Source organism: Aythya marila (assembly GCF_965140915.1).
Source record: "Aythya marila genome assembly, chromosome: 19".
Lineage (NCBI taxonomy): Eukaryota > Metazoa > Chordata > Aves > Anseriformes > Anatidae > Aythya > Aythya marila.
The window spans coordinates 3537082-3554609 of record NC_139060.1 but is presented as its reverse complement, the minus strand read 5'-3'; the positions used below and the strand labels follow the sequence as shown (position 1 = coordinate 3554609).

General features: G+C 44.1%; 1 protein-coding gene across 1 annotated transcript in view; it reads right to left on the bottom strand.

The window, feature by feature from the left end:
• Positions 1 to 17528, bottom strand: part of PAPPA (pappalysin 1) — a 181507-nt gene that overhangs the window by 150488 nt on the left and 13491 nt on the right. Inside the window, exon 2 of the mRNA XM_082775516.1 lies at positions 3689 to 4757. Within this exon, the coding sequence (XP_082631642.1) occupies positions 3689 to 4757 (1069 nt within the window). The remainder of the gene's footprint in view (positions 1 to 3688; positions 4758 to 17528) is intronic.

Sequence of the window (17528 nt, the reverse complement as noted above, 5' to 3'; positions counted from 1 at the left end):
TCATCTTCCCAGAACTACAGAAACAAAGAAAAGTGGAACAATTTTTGCAAATCTTGTGCTGGGACTAAATACATTCTGTCCCACTCTCATGTAATTAGTAAAAAGAAGTTAAGCAGATGTCTCAGATAAAGCCTGCTGTGTGAATAATGATAACCAGTCTTGTTTTTCTTCCCGTAGGCTATTAAAGAAGACGAGGGATGATCTAGCTGGTACCACAATGCTTACAGCTTTCTGCTCTGCAGCTCCCAGAGCAGAGTCCCCATCCATCAGCACTGTCCCTCTAAACTGTCCCTCCGGCAAACTTTGCAGATGTGTCACAGTACTTACATTTCTATGCACCAACACTCCAGCTACCCGACTGTGGCACAACATCTCAGCTTTGGAGGTGCCAGAAGGAGAGGTTGGACAGAAAAAATGCCTGAGAGCTGCACCACAACAGTGGCTGAAAGACACCACCAAAGTACCTGAGCACTTTGTCCAAGGTGCCAAAGGGATCGCAAGAAACTTCTAATGCAGATTGGAGGTGTCTCAAAATTACTCTGGTACCATCATGTCTGTGATTGCAATTAGTCAAGAAGCACGCACAGAGTTTTTTGCTCCAAGGCTCAGAGCAACTCCAGGAGATCCCAGGATGGAGGCTTGAAGGACTGGGACTGAGACAGCCACACTGAGACTGATACACCAAGGAAAGCGACAGGAAATGAATCCATCTCCTTTTGGGGATGAAGAGGCACTGAAGAGGGTTCCTGTTTATAACAGCATTAATCAAGCATTAGCACTTTTTGGTTGGTTCCAAAGAGCAGAATTACTTCAGGAATAAACTCCACATGGTGAACAGCTGGCCACAACTGCAGACACTAAGAATACAGAAGGAACAAAACCCAGTCACATCTAAAGATCCCCCGGTACCAGGGAAGACTGAAGAGTCTTTATGGCACAAAGCTCAGGGAACTTTTTCCTGGTACCATTTCATCTATTTCACCTTCTCTCCCCCCTCCCCCCCCCCCCACACACACTTTATTTGATGCCTCACCAGACTGAGGGTTAGTTTCCTTTCCTTCTCCTATTGTTAGATTGAGCTTTGGCAGAGGAAACACCTGGAATTGGATGTGAGCTCTCAGTGGCTGTGGAGATGTCTTCATTGATGTGGTGCAAGGCCTGCACTAGAGGGGACTGAGGCCTCTGCCAAAGAAAGTGATGACAAGAGGGGCTGGTGATGCAAAATGGGCCCAGATGGTGCCAACTGAGTCACACATTTTGACTGAGTCAGTAATTGGCACAAAAATTGCTCTCAGGGGATGGTGCTGAGGGCAATGCCAAAGCCAAACACAGGGTTTGAATCTTCCCCCTTTTAGTCAATGAAGGCTTTGCTGACAAAACCACTGCCCTAAACCTGTATTCATTAGCCCAAATGCTCAGAGGTCAGCCTTTCAAACCTCATTGATCATGTCTACAGACCCAACTGCTGTATTTTGCCATACTGAGTGTGAACACCCATCACAGTGATGGGCATGAGCTCAGGCTGAGCACATTGGCCAGCAAGGAAAGGCTCCAGAGAGATGGACTACCTTCTGCTGACCTTGGCTTCACTGCCAATGATCAAAGCTGCGTTACAACTTCTACGCAAAGACAAATAAATGAAATCTAAATGTTGCAAAAAAAAATCTTTGGAGGAACTACAGATTTTCTCAGGCTCTATGTTGTGGAAAAAGATGTTTAGGCCTCCCTCACCGACTTAGGCTTGTTGCAGAGGAGATGCTTCTCAAGCCAATGTGAACATACAGAAGATCTGTGAGCTTAACACCATGAATGCAACTTCTCCAGACAAGTTCAGCAAGGTGGTTGCCTCCAAAAAGAACATACAAATGCATATGAAAAGCAGGTATGCTATGTTAAGGTAACTTCAAATTTTTGAATTAAATTCCTTGCCTGGGCTTGTGCAAGTCCAATCTGTCTGTGCAGCAAAGAAACTTCATTTGGAATAGAAATATCTCTGCATGTCAGAATAACAATAAGGCACCGTCTTAAATCTGAAAACTAGAATTTAAAAGGCTTTTCTTGTTTCATTTTGTATGGGTATTATGCTGGTCACAGTACAAGTGATAAAAGGGTACTATCAGATTAAAAATAATGTATTTTTCTAAAAATTGTCATAGCTGTTATAACTAACACCTCGAGTTCTCAGAACTACAGTGTTAAAACAATCCAATTTGCATTATGCCTTTGATGATATTTGCTCAGTTGTGTTCCTCTCCAGTTGAACAGTATTAAAAGACTGGTATTTTTCCTTTCGATATTTTCAATAATTAGTGTTTAAAGTAGCTCCTCATTTGAGCTTTGTTCACTGGTAACTGAAGTCCAGCTGAGCTATAGGGATGTTTTTTAAAAAAAGCTCACTGCAGTTTTTAAAAAAGAAGAATGGAAGCATTTCTTTGCAGCTTAATTATGTGTATTTTAAGCTCCAGTTGAGATGACAATGTTGTTTAAAAACTTCTTTCTACTAAGGAAGTTACAAATATAGCCTGAATTGATATAATTAAAGCAACTCCAGAACAGCTCATACTTTCCTTCTTAACCTGAATTTCAGTGTTGACAACACAGGGTGTTCTGACTGTCTTATGGTTTTCCACCATGACTCCAGAAATTTCCCCCAAAAGCTTTAACATGGGATACAGATGACAGAATTTCTGCAGAGTTCTGCAGAATTTCTGACAGAATCTTCTGTGTGTTTATATCACTAACTCATCCACAGGAAACTTTTTTTTTTTAATTGAAACATACTGACTCTTCTCTGAAAATACCCAAAAGCACATTGAAGTAATTGTAGCTATGATCTACTCAATTGATTGAAGTTACTCGGGGATGACCCTCTTCAGACTACAACACGAAGAGGCCATTAGCTGAGCACCTCATGATTTTATAAACTCACATCCATCCACAGAAATCTCCTCTCCCACTTGTGATAAAGTGGCATTACATTAAAGGTTGGACTAGATGATCTTAGAGGTCTTTTCCAACCTGAATGATTCTATGATTCTACCCCTGCTTTCATATCTACATAGAGGAACACAGAAGAATTCAGTCACCCACCCAACATGTGCAACAGCACTCCCAAGAATCTGGTACCCACCTCCCTCCTCATAACCCCTGGACTCAGCAGCCCCTCCACAGCAGTGCTTACGGAAATCAGTACTCACATAGCATTCAGAATATAGAATAACCTACCTACCTCCAAAGGTACCTACAAAATTAAAGTATACCTAAGAGTATTTGTGTTCCGTGCCTGAAGGGCTCTTCACTCTCCAAATACATATGAGCTTCCCATGGCATATAATCTTCATTCCTAAGAGTCTCTGGTTAAAATTATCTGTGCAATACCTCAACATACTGCTCATAACCAACAACTGATGGGTCTTCTGACAACGTCTGTTTCAGTCTTTAGTGCTAGCTTTGTTTAGTCTAGATAGGGAAAACCAATTCAACGGCAAGACGCTGTCAAGACCATTACTGAGATTGCATACAGGTAATTGCAATGTGAGCCAAATACTATGGAAAAAAATAAATGAAGAAAAAATGCCAAAGCCTGTAATGTCAATAACATAATGGTTCAGCAGCCAGCAGGCTGATCAATACCTAGACAGATATTCATTAATATGAACATAAAAATCTCGTTTAAGAAATTGCCTACCTGTAAGGAGAATATGGGTCAAAGCATGTCTTGGTGACTTCTGTTATCTCCGGGTTACAGCATTCCCCACCATCAAAGTTGTATCTCTCGTAATTACAATCCATGTCACACACACCGTTCTGCTTCTTCTTGTTGAAGAGCGTGTGGCGCACGTGTCGGCAGTCTCCCCCGTCGTAGCCAGTCAAGGTGTGGTTGCACTCGGGATCACAGTTCTCATCCCCGATCTTGCTGATATCGCAGTTGGCCAGGATGAGTCGGTGGCGAAGGGAAGAGTTCTTCACCTCCAGCACCTCCAGCTCCCAGGTGATGTTGTAGCGGCTGAAAGCCTCGTTTAAATGCTGATGCTGGAACTCGATCTGCTGCTGGCTGACAGTGGGGTTCTGGTGCTTGTCATCATAGAGGTTTACCACACGGTAGCGAACTATTTTGTTACGGCGGAAGCTGGGGAGCTTGTTGTAGCTGGCAATGACGTCCGTGTTGTCACAGACTGTCTGTCCGCAGAGAGGAGGCTCTAGGCTGGTATCCAGCAAATAGCCATGATGGTAGCTGTACTTGTTCTGAGGACTGCTGCCATCCTTCATGGGAGACCAGGTGTTTTTCACATTCAGTAAACTGTCTTGAAGAACTAGCTGAGGTAGAGGCGTGTCTTGTCTGTGAATTGCCTGGCCCATGTCCAACAAGATCTCCTTCTGAGACCGGGCTGTCCTCCAGAGGCTGAAGTGCTCTACATAGCCCCGATAGTTCTGGTTCAGGGCATTTCCTCCAACCATGAGCACCTTGCACTTCAAGGTCAGAAGACTGAAGATGCTGCCCACTTGCTCTCCACTTGTGGCTACCTGGGCACCATTCACATAGAGTTTCATCAGGTGCCCATCGTACGTGGCAGCCAGATGCACCCACTGGTTGGGGAGGTAGCTGCGATGTGCTGCAATGGTGGTAACTTTGCGAGCACGGTCCGTCTTCAGAGAGAAGAAATAGCGGGGGTCTCTATTCCCCTGGTCACTGACGGTGTTAATCCCCAGGACCCATCCTCGGTCACGGGAGGTGTAAGAACATTTGTCATAAAGTCCTACGTGCCCCCAAAAAAGAAATATGAATAAATAAGGATGACAGAATAAATAAAGAATTTCGTCTTTAAATTGTATAAATCTCTCTCTCTCTACGTATAAACACACACTCACCTATGTACATTACAAAGTCAGCATACACGAAAGGCATTAAATCATCCAGAACGTGACTGTGGGAGGTCATGTTAAGACTTGCTATTAAAAGTCAAGATTTGCCAGTGGCATGTATGAATGGGATTCCCCTCTCCTGACCGAAGACCAAAACCCTTTTGCAAACTCTTATCGGCACAAAGCTGTACTGTGCATTCAGTCTTGCCTTCATTCAAGCCATACTTCACTGGCTGAAAATGCTCTCAAGAGGCAGTCCTTGGTGGCCTCACTGACAGCACTGCACCTTCCATCTAGCCAAGGCCCACCACGGGCAATAAGCATGACATCTAACCACCACACAGCTCCAGAGACACCGAATGGCTAGAATAACCTTGGTAGGATCAAGTGCCCAAATCTTGCAGAGAGCAAATGCATCGCATTCAGGCTGCCTTCAAATTCACGCCCATTAAAAACCAGTAAAGAATCAGCCTGCACTGGTATGCGCCAATGTACCTAACTGTTTACCGTGAGCACAAAGCACAGATCTACATCTAAAGATCTCTCCACTGGTCCTCAGCTCCAAAAGATGGTAAGAGCCCACTCCTTCCCAGCCTGGGATATGAGGTCTGGCAAGTCAAAGACATACATTTCCATCTTTTGGTTCTCAAAGGCCATGGGCTGCAGAGACCCCTTGACTGAAAAAATAATCGTTAGAGCCTTCAGCGCCAATGGCCTTCCTACTATCAGCACGTAGAACGCGCTCCTTCCCCCAAGCCTTCCCTTCCAAAAGCCTAAGCGAAAATCATAAATCTCTGACAGTTCAGTCCTCATGAAAAGACTAAATATCCCCTTACCTCACCCCTGCACCCTAACCCTCCCAGCACTACAAGCAAATAACATCTTCTGCTTCTGACTAAGTTGCTCAACAGCCATCTGTTAACAATCACTCATTAACAGTGCAGTCTTGTCTAGTATCAACAGAGCAAAGGTTACAGGAGCATTCACTGTATTTTTCCTCCCCTCTCCCAGCACCCACCTTCCCCCTCGCTCCTCACACCCTTCCCCTTTCCTCCTCCTCCCCCCGCAAAAAAGTCTTCTGATGGGAAAGTTAAAAAAAAAATTTAAACAGGGCTTTTTTCTGCACGCTGGTATTTTGCTAGGGACTCTGAGCTCCCCCTTTTCCTGTTGCCTTTGGAAGAGAGATCCCAGGGTTCAGAAGGTAATGTGTTTATTCATCTGTAGGGCGCACTCAGTTCAAAACCTTCTTGAGACCAGCTTCTAGTTTATACTGCTACTTCTGATCACGGGAAAGGAGAGGAGGAGGAACAGGGAAGGAAAAAAACAAATATGCTAAAAAAAAAAAAAATGACATTTGCTGGGATGGATGTTTACCTGAGAAATTCATTATATGAAAGCCAAGCTACCAGTGACCTTCTAGAGTCAGGGATCTCCTGTTTTTTGAGGGTTTTTACATCTTCTTTATGGAATAAATACTTTTAGCAAGCATTCATTTTTGAGATGTATTAGAGCCCATAAATGTCTGCATTTTTATGAATCTCAAATGAAGGTATTTTCCAATGATAGTTTCCAAAGACAGTTGGCAAATTCCAAATAAGCCATAAACAAAGAAGTTATAAAAATGAGACATAAAAAGTTGCCATCCCAGTATAGCAGGCAGGGGTCTCTGGCAACTGGGCGAGGCTCTGGCAACTGGGCGAGGATGGAAACAGTTGTCTCTGGGTGTGAAGAGAGACCGGCGGCATTACAGGAGAGACACAAAGCTTTCCTCTTCTGGGAGACTGCCTTCTATTGATTCTCCCCCCTGCCCCAGAGAAACATTTGGACGTGCCCTATATAGAGGTATGGCATCCATGCAAGCCAGGGCACAAAAGTGAGGACATGGGATGTTCCAAAATATACCCAACTCTGGAAAATTAAAATTCTGTGGGAGTCCATATTCTGTTTCAATAGCTTTCTGTTATTGAATATCTTTTGTTTCCAGTGTGGGAAATACTGAAGAAAGAGAGTAAAAGCGTATCCTATAAATGGAACCCAGCATGAAATGAAGCCACCTCTCCTGAAAGGAGACCTTTTTATAGGTACACTATGATCTCATCTTATCATAATAAGACCATCAGAGCTGGTCAGACATTTTTTAACAGAGCTTTCTCCTGCCACCTTTGCAGCCCAGCATGCGAATTCTCCAGGCCTGCAGGCCCAGGGCAGCTGTGCACGCAATAGCTGCTCCACCTGTGTCTTACGGCATCCAAGCTCCCTGCTGTCGGACGGAGGGCTGGAAGTCCTGGAACAGGCTTCTGGGGTCTCCAGCTCTGAGGAAGTCCACCATACAGTCTTTAAGGGTCAAGTTTTTTGGCTTTTTGTACTGACCGGGGCTGGAAATATTCCCCTAAAGAACTAATAAATTATTGTGGAATGGAAATTCAGTTTCCTAGCCAGGATTAAAGAACATCTTCCTCTCTCTCTGAAGTGCTGCATGATGCTAGTGATTGACCTCAGCTGAACAGATGGAGCTGCTGGAGGAATACTACAGAATAGTAGCAATCCTCCCTTGCCTTTGAGCATTTAAACCCTGATGTGATGCAACGTGTCTTGAGTTTGGCTCAAACAGCTGCCATCAATTCAAGATTTACAGGGAGCCAAAGGAGGGCAGAAAAAGAAAAAAAAACAGCGACAATAGGGACACCACTGAACATGTCAGTATGAAAGCTGCTGAACTAAAACAGTCTACTATTCCAGTTCCTTACATTTTCTAGTTTAGGGCAAAGGTCATTACTGAATCCATATGTCGCATGCAGTATTCTTTTCTCAAACTTTTACTATTACATACATCCAACTCTTGATGAAAAGATGGATTGATCACAATACTTTCAGCAGGAAGACTTGTTTTATTCTTAAGAGAAAGGAAAAATAATACGAAAAGGGATGAGAAACCTGCACTCCCTATAACTTGCACAGTCGTGCCATTTCTTTATGACCTTCTTTTGCTTGTATATGCTGTACCTACTTTCCCAGTCCTTCGCTTACTTTTGGCTTTAGACTACGAATCCTCCGGCTAAGGGAGTGTCACTTTTCCGTTTTGTCCCCAGCACAATGAAACTAATTTCAGCTGGGACTTTGGATGTCATAATAAAAGAATTTATTACTTCTTCTATGACAACTAATAAGGGCAAAACCATTGGATGAGGGACATGTGAAATAATTGCCAGAACTTCTGAAAACTGAATAATTTGATGTTTTCACAATTTATTTCAATTTAGTAAAAGGTTCCATAGCCATGAGTTATTTCTTAGACATAATTAAGAACATTTCAAACAAGAAGAGGCCTCTTTTACCCCAAACAAGGCTGTTTTTGAGTAAAATCACCCCCTCACAATGGTTGACACTGAATTTCAAAATTCAGCTGTGACCACAACCAACATTTACATGAAAAACATACAGAGTTTAGATGCTCATTTACACGGGGAATTCTTTACAATAATGTGTCAAAGGACATTTTTAGCTACTTGGTGTCCCTTAAGAAACCAAGAGTGGTGTAAAGAGGCCTCATGGTAAATGAGACTCAAGCCAACGACTGCAAAACCACAATTTGGCGAATATGCCTCAAGTTTCCGAGCCAAGAAATGGTGCGAAATAAAACTGATGTTTGTTTTCCCCACAGCAATTAGATTAAAAAAATATGTACAAGTCTCATACAGCAGCAAACAGTTTTCCTCACTTCTGCTTGCCTTGAGTTGCTAGAAAGGGATGGAGCTGCAGCTGAGAAGAATACTGACAGCCCTTCTCACCCCTCAGTCTGAGTGATTTTTTTCCCTGTAAAGTTCCTATTCCTGAAGCCCGGAGGATTAAAACAGAATTTATCTTTTATTAAAAAAAGAAGAGGCACTAGTTCAGCTTTCCAGTAAGAGTCATCGGTAACCGTCCTTCCGCACAGAAGTGAGTCACTTTTCAGACGGCTCCGGAGGAGCGCGAACACTTTGGGATGCCACGTTCCCGTGGGCTGAGACAGGGGGGGCCTCCGATGGCCCATCGGGCTCCTTCCACCCCATCGTGTTTGTCCCATGCTGGAACAGTAAATTCCTAAGGCACCGAGGTACTGAGGACTGCTGGAAGATTAAACCCCGAAGGCCTGGTGCCAAAATGCAAATAGGGAAAACCAGAAGTAGAGTCTCTGCCTTTTTTTCTTACAAGTGAAATATCACTTGTTTGGCTACCAACCCACAACTGCTCCAGAATACAACTGCTCATCACACCTGAGCTCCCCCAGGGAGCCCCAGCCATGATTTACACCTCAGTTTGTTCCCAGGCCTTCACCGGGACTGCAGCAGAGGGGCCTCCGTGCGCAGGACCCGTGCTCTGGGCTCATGAACAGCCACTCCGGGAACAACGTCCTGGGTGAGGACACGAGGCTTTGCCGTAACTGAGCTCCGTAACCGAGCTCACTATGCCGAGGTTGGAGTAAAGGATTATTGGGAGCAGCCCCAGAGAAACAGGGATGCACAGCTAAAGGCTGTAGCTGCTGGAGGCGTAAGAAGCTCTCTCTGTGGGCACAGCTTGAAAGAAGAGGCCGAAGTAGCCCAAGCAAGCTGCTGTAATCCATTTTAATATTATCAATAACAGACTCCAGACCTCCCCTGGTTGCCTCAGTGCTGTTTCTTACATCTTGCAAACAGCAATCTTTCCACTAATCAGCCCAGCCATTACCTAAGAATTTATTTCTTTACGCAGAACAAAGTTTCGCCCCTTTGCTGAGCAATAGGAAGGGAAGGGAAGGGAAAAAAAAAAAAAAAGAGAGACTTGTTATGCTTTATTTTCCAGAAGCTGAGGCTGGGGGAAGGGGAAGAAGGAGGTCAGTTCGACTTTGAACACATCAGGTGTGCTGTGGAGCCAGTCACAGCCGTGCAAGGCAGAACGGAAAATAGTGCCCCGCACTTCTGAAAGTTGGCCGTGCCTGTTTTGCTGGGAGACTACAACCAGAGGTGACAGGACTCAGTTATGAAAGGGGAATTTAGGTCAACAATCAAAGCTGCAGTCAGGGGGCCCAAGAACAGGGAGCTAAAGGTTGGGGCTGTTTTTTTCTTTAGCATGCTTTAATCGTTTAGTATCAAAGCACAGAGGAACGCTTGAAAGAGCAAATATTCTACAGGAACCTATAGAAAGCTTTTATCTGGCCAGAGGAAAATAATTAAAACCGACAGATTTGGGTTAAGTATCCCCATGTTCCATGCAATTGGATAAGTCAGCGAAGATCCACTGGAGCAGTTCTTGAGTTCTGCACTGGATATTTGATGGTATGATGTTGAACCCAATATAGTTTTACAAAGGGGAGAAATAATCTCTCCTTTCCTTTGCTGTACTTCTCCCAGCCCCCAGCTTCCTTCCACAATAGTTAAATAATTCAAAGTCCAGAGTACTTAAGGCAACATCTCTGTCTATACCATTTCCAACGCAGCTAAGAGGCCTCCTGAGGTCACCCCCTGAGATGAGTTGTGTCTCAGGCAAACCACCTGAGACTTGCTCAGGTGGCAATATACTACTTAAGTGAGGAAGAAGGGGATGTTTGCTGCTGCTATCAATCTAGCTAAATTCAGACCAGATATTACCATTTACAAGCTATGCAATAGGATTCAGATCCAAGACGGAAGGATGGAGTTCTTTTCATTTTGACATGAAAGGCAGGAACCTCATCCTGTAGAAAGAGAAAGCCTAATACAGCTATGACTGTCTAATGTTGAGAATTTGGTACAAGGCTCTTTGCAATACCAGAACCTTTATATCATTGCCATATAGCATTAAGTTAAGCACATATTCTGTACCATTTCTCAAACTCCCAGCCACTTGTACACTCAGCAAGATACCTTGAAGCAGGGAGGTGAGAAAGGCTAAAACAGCAAACATGAATTTGTAGTGGCTTGTTAGTTACAAACATTACACAAATCCCTCCCTTCTGATAAGAAAAACATGTAGGCTGCAACAGAGCAGCCACTGGCATGGACAATCATATTAGTGACACTTCACTGAGCCTATTGTGAGAATATACCCGCTAATAGTATATAAGAGCTTACTGCAAACAGATCTGCTAGGCTGGGGTTAGTGAGAAATTATTAGATTGTGAGGGATTTTGAGGTGTAAGTGAACACACTATGCTGCCTAACCAGATGGCACAGAGCAGTGAGCTTCAGCCCTTGCGGTAGTGTAACAGGGTCATCCTTGGACCGGGTACTGCTTTTGCAAGGGCTTCTTTGTATACAGTATCAGCATAAACAAGTATTAGTGGGAAGCTTGGCTTCTTATCTAGATCTCCCTAAGCATTTCACAATAAAGCTGCAGAACCAGTGGAGACTGGTACTTGGTTAACAAACCGTGGCTGTTTATGATCCAATAACCACGTTTGGGTGGGCTTTCAGATGGAAAGAAAAAAGCACATCCTTCACAAGGGTCAAACTTCAGGCCCTGCTGTAAAGTCTAGGAGCCCAGGAACATTTCACAGAACAAGGGTAAGAATTTTCTAATATCTGCAGAACAATTTATTTCTCCTGCCTTGTTCTCAGAAACAACCAAATATTTGGGGCTGAAGCTTGGAAAACCAGTATGTGTCCATGTTATTAGAGATACGCATAACACATGCACACATGGGGACAGTATTAAGGTAGTATGGGCAGTCCTTTCTGGGATAGTACTTTAAGTGATCAACTCTGCAGCCACCAGTATGCTTCTTCTGGAAATCACTGGTGTATGCCATAAACACGGAAGGCTTCTCATCAAGTTTGATTCAGACAAGAATCAGGTTGGTGGCTGCCAGTTTTAGACAATTTAGTGAGGTCCACTGATAATAAAGCAGTTTGGTGTTCATGAAAACCCAGATTTCCTTCAAAATGTGAATGGAAAGCGCTCAGTAAGTTTGTTGGTCTGGCTTAAAGTTACCTGAACACCTTTCAGCTTCAGAGCGTACCTATGTTCACTGGTCAGCAGACCTGGGTTACGAATTAACCATCCTATTGTAGCTCAGGCAGCGTGTTCACCTTTAGGGAAGTTCAGCTTTAACATCATTCCCACGTTAAAAGCAGATGTTGCAAAACATATGGATGGATACGTATCAAGAGGCATGAATGAAAATCATCCATCTCTCACAGGCACACGCAAGTAACACTTGCAGAACTGGAGGCACACACAAACCTACAAAGAGGACAAAACACAACAGCACACTGGTGGAAGGGACACTCTATGCACACAAAGGACCCAACAACGTGCTTGGTGGCACATACGTTACTCTGCTTCCAGGTCTCCTCCTCCTCCCTGTGCTATTAGCCAAATACTGATTAGCTATCAAAGCTCTACTGACAAATTTACTTTTGTGCATGCTAACACAGAGTGGCTTTCCTCCCTTTTCTAAGAGATAATGCTTGAGAGCAAACAGAGAATCTTCTATGGAAGGGACAGACACGTAACACCGTAACTTCCAGGCAATCTAAATGATAAAGTGGCATTTCTGGGCTCCTTTTAGAAAACAGCAGAGAGAATTGATCATAAACTGGGTCAAGATAGGTCAGCATACCTCAGAGCAGATCAGATGGCCAGAGCATCCCAGGAGGAAATGTTCTCCTGGAAGGATTATTAGGGGCACATCTGTGCCATCAGATGACCGTGCACAATACCCATCGGCTCACTGGGAGTTCAATATGGCATTTCCTTTCACAATGTGCTTTGTGCCTGACGAGCACTGTGAGTCAATCAGCGGCAGCAGTGGTCAAGCCCGTAGCTGTGCTGGAAGACCTCCCGACGTGCTGCCCCACTGAACCCTCACGACAGCCAGAAATGCAGAGAGGCGAGGAGCGGAGGTCTATCGCGAGATTGCTTGCGGTGCTGCTCAAAGTACACGGCCAGAGTGGAAGGGGGGACAACAACACAGCTTGTTTTGCTTTTTAGAATTCCCTTGTCACTGACCTTTACAGCAGCTTTAGGGCAGCACTGGAACCAGCTGAGCAGTTACTACTCCCAGCTGCAGAGAGAAGAGCTTTTACACCATTGCACAATGCATGTGTGTTTGGGGGGAGGAGGTTAGGGCGAGAGAACAAAGAAGGAAATCTAGTGGCACCTAAATCAAACATTATGATCAATGAGGGAGTGGGAAGAGAACCTGGGGAGTGGGAACAACCTTACAACCTTTCTGGGATCAGACAGATGGCCAACATCCACATTATTACAAAAACAAAACAAAAACAAAAAATTCCATGAATGCAAACTAGGGCACCCTGCAAGGAGACTGTAAAAATCACATCATGATAGCTTAGGCTTGTCTTTGTAATTGAGGGGCATTTCCACATGAAACAGTTCTAGTTATTTAATTGGATTTTGAGAACATTCTTGGGCAGATACTTTGTGAGTGCAAAACTGAGTAGTTCCAGTGCATTTACACTGATTTATACCATGCAAGATCTTGGCCTCTGTGAGAATTAAATCTCTTATTGCAAAAGTATCTCAGACCCTATCCAGACTCAAATATCTTATTGCATCTGGCTTTCCCATATGACTGCATCTTTCCTATACTCAATAGAAGCAACCGAGGAATATGCCAACCTTAACAGAAGTGTTTCAGATGCAGCACACAGAACAGCGTGCAGTAACAGCAGACAGAACAGAGCTCACTGTGCCTGTTTTCTGCTGTCGCTTTTAAAAGGGATCCGGGCCCTCTCTAATCATGACTATTTCATGCCTCAAATTCCCCGCTCCATACTTGCATACAAGTTCCAAACCCATACACAAACCACAGAGATATTTTTGCTTTCTAGGAAACATCCTGCTGAAAAAAACCTGCCTCTCTAACATGATATAACTACTATAGTATGCATTCCAGATAGGCTGTAGTCACCACATACTAACTTGAGTATATAATCTTAGAGCTCCATTTTTCTGCTCAGTTTGAATCCAATGCCATTTGTTTGGGCATGATTTTCCTCCTGGAAATACCTGAGCCTGTATTTCTGCAATACAAATATCAGTGATCACTTGATCTGTGAGCACAAATAAACAGACATCTGAAAGAAAAACCTCACACAAATACTAGCAGTGTCTTAGAAGTGTACAGAAACAAATTCACACCTATTAAACTGAAGGCTGGAGCTGAAAATTCAGCCCTTAATTCTTAAAGGACAAGATGGGACAGCGACAGGCAAACCTCCAAAAGGTCATAATTCTAGTTCACTTTCCATGAACGTTGCCAAAGTCAAATGCTTCTCAAAAGTAATTGACCTTCTCAAGCCTGCAGAAATGGGAGAAAAATGTAAAAGAAACAAGCTACCTTGGAAGTTTTTTGGCAATTCTTGTGTTTAGCTGAGCAGCAGGAAATATCGTATGTCCAACCTTTCTTGTGTTATTTCAGCCCCTTCCACTTTGGGTTAAATCTGGAACCAAAGAAATGAAGACTAACAAAGAAGTATGTACATGGACTATGTTCTCTGCTCATGTGCTACACATCCACGTGCATGTGGGTTCGAGCGAGCAGGCTGGGACATTTGGAGCATTTGATTTTCAGGAAAGGTCTCCAGCTGCGGGTGGTTTGTGTGAAATTAGTGTTCTGGAGCAGACTGTCATTAACGTAGGTCTGTGTCTGCAACTTGGCCAAAGTCACAGGAACAGGTCGCTTCAGCATACAGCCAACAAACCTTCTGAAGAGGATTCAGCACTGCTGCTCTGCCCCAAGACAGAGACAGACCACGCAACAAGGAGATGACAAACTAAAGTCCCCCCAAGCTTATTCCCTGCCTTCTCATTCACTTCTTTGTTTTCAATGGCTGTTGCTGTGTTAGCTCCACAGCCCTGACATTGTCAGGAACTGTGCTCCAGCTTCTGTGCCCAGGAATCCCTACAAAGAGCTAGAAGTGTAATAGTGATTAGAAATGTAATTTAGAAATACTCTACCGGTTTCAAGGAGAACCCATGGATATACTGGAAAATTAAAGGATTAGAAGTCAGCATGCTACTGTTTGCTTCAATTATTTAGAATCATGGAATATCCCAAGACAGATGGGACCCGCAAGGATCATTGGGTCCAATTCCTGGCTCCACACAGGACTACCTAAACATTTAGCCACATCTGAGATCATTGCCCAAGTGCTCCTTGAGCTCTGGCAGGCTTGGTGCTGTGACCATGTCCCTGGGGATCCTGTTCCAGGGCCCAACCACCCTTTCAGAACCTTTTCCTGATACCCAGTCTGAACCTCTCCTGACACAGTTTCATGCCATTCCCATTTTTGGGGTATTAACTGAAACCCCCAAAGTGATATGACATTAGAAGCAGTCAGACAAAAATATGGCTCAGGACAGAATTAACTCCTCTTTAAACAAGAACTTGCAATTTAGAAAAATACTGCTTTTATGATTTAAAAGAACCTAGTAACAATATTCTACCATCCTACTTGGAAAGGCTTTTCAATGCTGACTGCTTTCATGGCTAAAAGAGGGCATCTTCTCTCTGCTCTGAAGCTGCTTAGTCCCCATCTGCATTCATTGGATTTTTCATATCCTCTATTATTAGATTTCCAAACTCCAATCATCAGATTACTGTTTCCTAACCATATACTTAAAGATCACGATGATCAAGTCACCTCTTAATCTTCTTGAGTCAAATACTTTAAGACTTGTTACAAATCCTATAATTACTCTCAAGATTGTTTTTTCCTCTAAATCCTCTCTCATACAATATCCTTCTTAAGCTGTGGACACCAGAACTGGACAAACTACTCCAGCAGCAGCTTCCCCATTGTGAGCACCAGGATAACACAACCTCCCCGTCCTGTTCAATGCTTCCGTGTTTACAAAGCAAACGATGACTCTAAACCTTTGGCCGCAGCATCACATCGGCAGTTCACATTCAGATGCTTTATCTACTCCGACACGGCGCTACTCCTACCCATTTAGCTTCCAGGTGAAGGATCCTTCCCCCGGCAGCCAGCCTTTCTGTACGACCTGCCTCCTTTCTATATGTATGACTTCACATTTGGCTTTACTCTGATGCATACTGTTTGCATGTTCTCAATTTATGAAAACACCCAAATGAGAGTCCTGTGTTGGTCATTGTTTACCACTCCCTGAACTCTGCAACATCTGCAAAATTTATCAGCCCTGATTTTATGTTTTCTTGCAGGTTGTTGACAGAAAATATTAACTAGTAAAGAGCCAAGATTGCATTGTGCTGAATAGGAGGGAATGAGGCCAGAGTCACACTGTTCAGGCAACAGCTCTGTTTTTCAGTAGGGGAAAACAAATACCTGTGATAATCACGAATACGAGCTTACACAAGTCAAGAGAAAAAGATTGGACAAATAGATAAGGATGAGATTGGCAAGATCTGCCTCTTTTTCTCTCTTCGGCACTCTACAACCTCAGTTCTCTCTTTCGAGCTGCACAAGGCTGCAGGGACCTGGTGTGACCCGGGCCAAGGGGACTGCTGGGCTGAGCATTTCTTTCTTTCAGTATAGCGGCGTGGCATTTGCCATTTACCACATCATACATGATCAAAGAGCTGTGCGGGTGTTATTACCTCTTCCTTACACACAGTGTCCCTCTGAGGACTGCTGAGAGCCATTATCCCACCTTCACAGATGCAAAGGACAGAGCTGAAGGCACCTCAGAGCAGCTGCAGAGTAACTAAAATCCCAGAGCAATCTGTGCACCTCCAAGCGCTCTGGCCCAGAATAAGAAGCCTGAATTAACAGAAGAGGGAGCCTACTTCTCTCAACACAGCAGTTTCACCACTGTCTAACCAAACACCCTTTCTTTCTCCCAAAGCATCTAATTTATTGCTAAAGGAAATTGCTGTTCTCTTCCCGAAACCACCAGCAAAAAAAAAAAAAAAAAAAAAAAAGGGAACCTTTTGCAACTGCCTTTGTTTTCCTCTCTGCCAGCGAGTCTCTGCCTCGCCTCTCCTTACAGAACATCTTGTTGCAATGCCCATAACATCCCCATAAAAACGTGTGCCTCGTCAAGCCTGCCCTGTCACCAGTGTTTGACAAGTGTCAGAGAAACCCCATAAAAGCCAGGCTGCAAGCTCATCAGCGCAAAGGACACCATGTGTTGAACACATTGACAACTCTCAATAAACAACGTCTCTGCCGAACAGCTGGTTGGGCTGCTTGGGTTTGGAAGAATGTCGTCCACATTGCCTACTTACGTGCGTGCTCCTCGGTGATGCACTGAGGATCTTGTGCATGGGGAGCGGAAATACGTCACTTCCAGAAGATACCAAAGTATTTTTTGTTGGTTTTTTTTTTTTTTTTTTAATGTATCCGAACAGAAGTTTAGATCCCGATTCAAGGTTTCTGGCCCACTTCAGTACTACAGATGTGCAATAAAGTGGTGGCTTCTCAATACAGGCGCAAGAGACGTTTATCCCGAGGGAGGGGATATGAGAGGTGATGGTAGGAAGAGCTGCTCTAATCTCGTTTCCTTCTTCCCTCTCTCTCATGAGATACACAGATCCCATTTCATATAGTGCTTTCTTAAGTACCAGAGCACAGAAACGGTTAGAGGGCATGCTCTCCGAAACAGTTTGGCCATCACAGTGGGTCAGACACACACGGCTGGGGCAGAAGGGCCCCTGCCTCTCTGCCTCTGCCTTCAGCACTTGAGACAGAGGAAAGTTCGGTCCAGGGCTCACCTCCCTACTT